At 41.1% G+C, this 7725-nt stretch overlaps 1 protein-coding gene across 1 annotated transcript; it reads left to right on the forward strand.

The window, feature by feature from the left end:
• Positions 1-218: 218 nt before the first annotated feature.
• On the forward strand, positions 219-5753 carry c9 (complement component 9). Its single transcript, XM_010740386.3, has 11 exons — positions 219-358; positions 461-551; positions 1106-1256; positions 1343-1487; positions 1827-1965; positions 2070-2285; positions 2391-2631; positions 2716-2844; positions 3218-3393; positions 4256-4490; positions 4578-5753. The coding sequence occupies exons 1-11, from the start codon at positions 285-287 to the stop codon at positions 4733-4735; spliced, it is 1755 nt and encodes a 584-aa protein (XP_010738688.3). The 5' UTR covers positions 219-284; the 3' UTR covers positions 4736-5753.
• The last annotated feature ends 1972 nt before the right edge of the window (positions 5754-7725 follow it).

The following is a 7725-nucleotide window of genomic DNA, read 5'->3' on the forward strand; positions in this document are numbered from 1 at the left end:
ACCTAACAGTTCACAGATCAATGATCAGTCTAACCGTTATATAAATCGTGTTTTTGGAGGCGCTTTGCTCACGCTGAAGAACAAAACAGACTGACTAAATAAGATGTTTTCAGTGAAACAAACAGACTCTGAGAGTTTACATGCACTGAATCAACATTGCTACACCAGAAATCCAAAAACTATTGACTTTGCTGACAGCAATGGTCCTTTCACAGTTGGATAATGATTGACAGAGAGGTTGCTACAAAAGGGAACAGCATCATTTGTCTCTTCAAAGGTTCATCATGAGGATTGACGTCGCTCTCCAGCTGGGCTTCTGTGCCCTGTGTCTAATTCTAGCATTTCTTGGAGGAGGAACGTAAGTATTTTACTTATTTCATTCACAGTACGATTTTTTTTTTATTCACTTTGATTTTAATTGAATTTAAAAGAGTTGCATCACTTAATATGTGTATTTTAGGGGAGTGGAACTTCCTGATCCACCAGCAGAAAATTGCGCTTGGAGCCGCTGGACAGCGTGGAGTGCTTGTGATCCGTGCACGAAAACCAGAGTGAGTCCATTAAAACAGTTTTTCACACTTTTCAACTTAGTCTAATAACAGTCCTGTACTAGCTAGCATGTAACAACCTGTTCAGTTCAGTAAAGACAAAACACAGTAACTAAGGAAAAGGATGTTTTCCCTCGCCACCGTCGCCAAGTGCTTGCTCATGGTGGATTTGTTGGGTATAAATAAAATTTAATTGAATTAACTACATATTTGACAACTGAGGTTGCATCAGAACCTCAATTGTTGCTGACATATGTTTTATATACATAAGACGCATTATGTCATACAAAATTTGTAATTCTGGGAGGAAAAAATACCGGAGGAAACGACAAAATTTGTAATTCTGGGAGGAAAAAATACCGGAGGAAACGAGTAAAAATCAAACTGCAGTAACTGAACTACAGCTAGTTATGGTTAGATGGTTAGGTAATTCATTTTTAGGAGCTTTGGCTAGCAGAAAAAAATCTTGTGAAATTAATCCATGTTTTAATTTAAAATATTTTGTAAGACAATGTAGATGCTTAACAATCATTTGTAATATCGTTTGTCACCATCAGAGGCGTTCTCGAAGTGTAGAAGTGTTTGGCCAGTTTGGTGGCCAGTCCTGCACCTCATCAATAGGGGATAGGGAGTACTGTACAACACCGGATGTATGTACGAAACCGCCTGCCCCTGAATGCTCTGACACAGAGTTCCAGTGCGAGTCAGGTACTTCGACTTCTTTTAAGTCATCTACAGTAGCTTTTTCTTTTATTATTTTAGGTCCAATCAATTGAACACCCATCTTTACACAGGTACGTGTATCAAGAAGAGATTATTGTGCAACGGGGACTATGACTGCGAGGATGGATCAGATGAGGACTGTGATGAGCCTTCGCATAAACCCTGTGGTTCGAAAATCCTGGAAAGCAGTGAGCAAGGCCGGACAGCAGGATATGGGTAAGAGTGAATCATTAAGCTAGTTTATTTGCAATCAAAGAGCAAACAGCGGAGGCGGTGTACCGTTGGACAAAGCCAGGAAAGCTCTTTCCTCTTGCTTCAAAGGTTTATGCTCAGCTAAGCCACCCCCTGGCTCTAACCTCAGATGTAATGAACATGTAATGAACATATCAATGCTGCTTGCTGCAATTTTTGGCGATTGCTTGAACCCCAGAGATTTACGGAACAGAACTTTAGCATGAGTCTAATACTCGAGTACTCTTCAAACCTTTGAATTTCAAATAAGTAGGCACGAAACTGTATTGAGTCTTCAAAGTGGCTACTGTGTCCATGCACCAGAATCAACATCTTGGGTGCAGATCCTCGAAGGAACCCCTTCAACAATGATTACTACAATGGGAGGTGTGAGCGCGTGATGAATCCAAACACTAAGACGACAGACAGGGTTCCGTATAATGTCGGTGTTCTCCACTACGAGGTTAGCCAGAATCATTTCTCCTGTTTTATCCAGAGGATGCGTTCACTATGTGCATGTGCATCTGTGTGTGTATAAATGATCATCCTATCACCCCTTCCTATCAGACTCTAGCGGAAGAAACCGCGTCTAAAGAAATCTACGAGGACACACACAGTCTCCTGAGGGAAATGTTGACTGAGATGAGTCTCAAAGTCGAAGTTGGACTTTCCTTCAAATTCTCAAAAACTGAAAAGTCCATGATCAATACTTCTTTAAGTGGCAATTTTGGATATGAGAAGAAAGAAATGATTAGGAAGGTCACGGAGTTCTCCAACACTGTGGTACGTGTCAGCCAGTAACAAGTAATTCATATTGCAATATAGTTCATAGCACACTATGTACCATATGTGTCTGTATTTACCAGTACTTCTCTCCTGCACACTTAGAACAAGAGCTTTATGCGGGTAAAGGGCAAACTACAGATGAGTACCTACAGGATGCGCTCCCTTGGGCTCAAAGTGACAGAAGAATTTCTAGAGCATCTCCAATCTTTGCCTTTGGAATATGAGAAAGGTATTTATTTTGCCTTCCTGGAGGACTATGGAACACACTACACCAAAAACGGGAAGTCTGGTGGCGAATACGAGTTGATCTATGTTCTCAACCAGGACGCCATCAAGCGAAGAAGTATGTGTAACGTTCATTTCATTCTTCTCAAGTTGTTGATGTTGGTGATAAGCGCTCATCCTCTATGCTTCATTCTCTCTGCAGATCTGACGGAGAGACAGGTTCAAGAATGCTTCAGAGTTGGCATCAATGTAGACGTGGCTGGAAAGGCTTTAGTAGGGGGAGGACATGGCAAACTTGACAAGTGTAAAAATGTAACAAACAAACCTACAGGTCAGCTTTCACCGTCTTAAATGATTGCACTGATTAGTCAAGCGTGTAAAGTTAACATTCATAAGATAGGTGCAGATTGTCAGCCAAATGGAGTGGGTACAGTTAGTCAGGTGTAAGTTTAGTGCCAGTTGTTTTGTCCTTGTAATGCAACTACTAATTTTGGGAATTTTTATTGCAGACAAAATAAAATACTAACTTTGTAAGATATTAAACAGTATTAATAGGTATTCAAATAAAAATCCAAACCTAGCCTTTAAAACCAAACCTCTCTTATCTCATGGGTACATTGTGCACAGTGATATGTGTGAAGTTAACATCAATATATATCGATTGAGGAAAACGTCTATAACCTGGTCTTTCTGTTGTTACACAGATGCTTCTGAGGGAAAAGCCCTGGTGGACCGGGTGATGACATCAGTCAAAGGAGGTACTCTCTCAGCTGCTGCTCTCATGAGAGCGAACCTGAATAAGGAAGGGCTGATGGACATAGCTACATATCAGACCTGGGCGCAGAGCATCGTTGATGGCCCTGCACTGATTAAGAGTGAGGTAGGAATGATAGATTGGCAAAGTTGAGCTGAGCGCTTTCATCCAAACAATCTTAACAATTATCAGATGGACTACCATACATTTTTGTGCAGACATTTGTGGATTCCCAGTGATTTTGGCGATACCCTGACTTTTCATCTAGCGCCACCAGCAGGTCAAAGATTTCACTCGAACTGCGAAATACGTCAAAATCTACTCGACTGATTTGCACAAGACTTCAATGACTTTCTGACGATCTTCTGACTATTCCCACTAGTCCCACCACGAGGTTGACTTATATAATGTTTCCAGTGGCTTTAATTAGATGGATTAGTCAAAATCTTCACATTTCCCCTAACCATGCTGCTAAAAACCTGGGCGTCGTACTTGATGAACGCCTTTCTCTCTCTGAACACATCTCCTCCGTAGCGAGGTCATCTCGCTATGCATTGTACAATATTAGAAAAATCAGACCGTACCTGACCCAATATGCCAATAGGCTACAGTCAGCTCCCACCTCGATTATTGCAACTTGCTCTTGGCTGGCCTACCTGCTTGCGCGATCAAACCTTTGCAAATGGTCCAGAATGCCGCAGCACGACTGGTTTTCAATCAACCTAAAAGGTCACATGTCACCCCACTCTTCAGTGACCTGCACTGGCTGCCTGTAGCTGCCAGAATTAAACACAAAGCTCTGACGCTAGCCTACAAAACCATCTCAGGATCTGCCCCTGCCTATCTCAGCGTCTTACTAAAGGCTCACGTCCCAACCAGGGCGCTACAGTAGTACAAAGTACAGTTCTTGGCAATGAAGCAAATGAAAGTTTTTTTGTTTCTATTATCATATTCCAGCAAGTCAGACATATTCTCTTGTTTCTGACAGCCTGAGCCCATCTACATGCTGATTCCAGTGGACATGCCGGGCGCCAGCAACAGGACATCCAACCTGAGGGAGGCCATCGCGGACTACGTGGCCGAGTATAACGTGTGCAAGTGTAAGCCTTGTCATAACGGAGGCACTCTTGCTCTAGTGGATGGGAAGTGCATATGTATGTGTTCTCACCTGTATGATGGTCTGGGCTGCCAGAATTACAAGCCAGATAGATCAAAATACGCAGGTAAGAGTGACCAGTGAGAACATCCCAACAAGTCCATTCACATCACTTTTTCTTTTTGCGTGTGTTGATTTGGACTCTGTTTTGCAGCTACAAGACCTCCTCCCTCCCATGAAGGTAACTGGTCATGCTGGTCTTATTGGTCAAGCTGTAGCGGACGGACACGCACCAGGACACGCAGGTGTAACACCGATGGGCTCCCTGGAGCTGTGTGCAGAGGAGACACCAGAAGTGAAGAATACTGCTGAGCAGATTAATGATCATTTAACAAGCAGCCTCAAGCTAAATCAAGCCAATCAGTAAAAAATCTATTTTTATCTTTACATGTTTAGTCAGGAGAACGGAGCCATCTTGAGGTTGGTAACGGATAATACAATTCATAAAACAACAGGGTGTTTTCTATGTTTAGATCTTTAGATCTTTTGTGATTTAAATGTATGGAATTAGGATATTATGATTTCTGTGAAACTTAAAGGATCCATTGCACCCCGGCACACATTTTAATACAAATGAAACAAATTTAAAGGACATTATTGATTAAATAAAAAAATGCATTAAGCCAAATCACGTCTGTGATTAGAATTATAATAAATATGTGATGCTACAGTCCTCCACTGTACACCTTGATGTTTTCAGTATATCAATACCACTTCTGATGTAAAGCGAGCTTAAGTTATAATTTTGGCAACTTAATGTTGCTCCAAGTAACTTCTCAGAACCATTACTCCCAAAGGTTTCTGCTATCTTTTACAGCCCGCAGTACCCTGGACAGAAAAGAGAGAGCATGACCTGTTCAGTCATCAATCAATCTCACATTTAGATCCAAAACAACGTGTGTCTTTCCACTTTAGTCCACTTAAAACAGTGCTGTGCTAAAGTATGTATTAATGGGTAAATAACTCATCTTTAAAAGCATGGACACATTCCAGCTGGCTTTGCTGCGCAAATGAGAACCAGATGAGTAGAAGCAGGATGCAGGAGAGAACCGACTGGAGATTAAGGTGTTTGACACAAACGTGACACAAAAGGAGACATTATATGTGCATTCTACACTTTTCTCAGTTACCATTTAGAGTTCCTGAAACTTCATATTTTATGTTTATTAACTCGTAAATTTTATGGCAATTGTACTTTGAAATCAGGAACTGTGGTTCCGTTTTTGCATCAGTAGCACCATTATAAACTGTGTTTTGTCACATGGGAAGCAAGGCTATCAATTAATGAGGGGGTAAATCCACACCAAATACAAGCTCTCTTTGCTTTAAATGAATGACGTATTTCTTTTTGTACAATTTGTTGTAAGTTATGACCCCAACAACGGCCAAAATTGTGTCCGTTTCTGTTGAACTGGACTCTACAAGCTCCGAGGGTGCACTGAAGATGAGAATACATAATACAATTTAAACTTGTGTATCTTGGGTTAACGTGCAAAGACAAATACCAAATCCTTTTTTGCTTTCACAATTGTCAAAAAGGGATGACTGTCATATTTTCTTAGCTTAGCCGCCTTTGATTTTCATGTTTGCACATGGATTTAAACTCAGTCGTTGAGCCTCGACGCTGCATGCATGACTGGAGACTCCTCGTGCCAGAGAAGGCCTTGTTAAGCAAACAGCAGTGACTGTTCTGCTACAGCCTTGCACAATATTGAGGAATGTGCACAGACCTGTAAAAGGGAAATTTGCTTACAATAAGTATTTTTTTTTTTCTGCCTATTTTAGAGAAGCCTGGAGTCAAATCTTTGGGAATCTTTTCAAACACTGAAAAAAAAACCTTTATAGATTTGAATAAAAGACTCCTGGAAGGAAACAAACCGTATAATAACACCTTCCACGTTTGAATATCAGAGTATATCGGATGTATCTCTTTATGAATTTGTTTAAAATGACCTGAACAGCTTTCGTCCTTCGGGTTTCATGTTATTTAGAACGTCTCCTTCCTCTTGCGGTAAGCTTTCTGTGAATATTGCCTCCTGTCATCGCCTAAATGGAGTTAAAGTCCAAAAGATGTGTGTGTGTGTGTGTGTGTGTGTGCGTGTGTGTGTGTGTGTGTGTGTAGTCGCGGGGGGTGATGAATGCATGCTTGAGAGGTAACCACTGGGGGTGGTACCCCCTGGCCTTTAGTAAGTCAGCATAATGAAGTAAAACTTTGGGACCTTATTGAGCTCCAGGGAGACCCCATTCACTCCGGACAGCAACCCAGCCTCAGGCTATTATCTTAGTCTAAAATGTTTTGTTCTTTCTTCAGTCTTCAACAGAACTGTTAGCACGAAATAATGAACCCCTCTTCATCGATAGACTGCCCAATTCTCTTTTTTTACTAATATTTACTCAAACTACAAACTGAAGAAGAAGCGGACATTTAAAGCTTAAAGGAGGAATTTCAAAACCTATTAGAGAAACTCAGTTATCTTCTTCTCTTAGGTGGGAGAAACACATTTTATACATTAGATATAAAAAAAAAATCTGCCATCTCAAATAAATGCAAACAAGAACATGAGTACAAACATCTTCATAACCAAAAAAAAAAAATGTTGAGACATTTTGGCCTTTTTCTGCCTTTGAAAAAAATCTTCTGAATACTTTTCAGAGTTCACCAATGCAGGATCCAAGAAAAACATGTTAGCAGACAGAGAACACAAAGTTCATGTTACTTCATAAAAACTTGAAATCCCAGGAATCCTCACCTTTTCAACCTGTCGCTCACAAGTAAGAAGCGAGAAAATGAATTCTAAGATTGCTCTCAATCTGCGAGCCTTTGTTGTTTAATCTCATAAACATATAGTCCTCACTTTCTGTGGGGAAAAAAAGGAAAAAGAAGTAAGGTAAGGGATTTTTTTTTTTTTAACAAAAGCACTTGGAAGGGTGTGAAAGGAGCCCCCCTTCACACCTCCTAAATGCCTGGACACAGTTGGAGTTGCCCCCTCCCCACTTCCCTGGGTCACTAAAGGCATTGAAGTTTTAGAGGGCTGCTACGGCAGATTACTCCACACAGCTGTCCCAGCACCGTGGAAATGAAGTTATGCCCCTTGTCAGCTATGTTTTGTGTTCCCCCACTCCTCCTGTTCTTCTCGCACTCCTTAAAAAACCTTGCACCACTGCTCTGTGGCTTTGCATCAGGGGAGGCAACTCATGGAAGACAAGAGGAAACCTATCTGATTGGCTGATTTAATATTCCCTCTTTGCATCATTATTCAGGGAGGCTTGAAATCCCTGACATTCAACCCAGCACAGCCTCT

This window comes from Larimichthys crocea, chromosome IX (assembly GCF_000972845.2).
Source record: "Larimichthys crocea isolate SSNF chromosome IX, L_crocea_2.0, whole genome shotgun sequence".
Classification (NCBI taxonomy): domain Eukaryota; kingdom Metazoa; phylum Chordata; class Actinopteri; family Sciaenidae; genus Larimichthys; species Larimichthys crocea.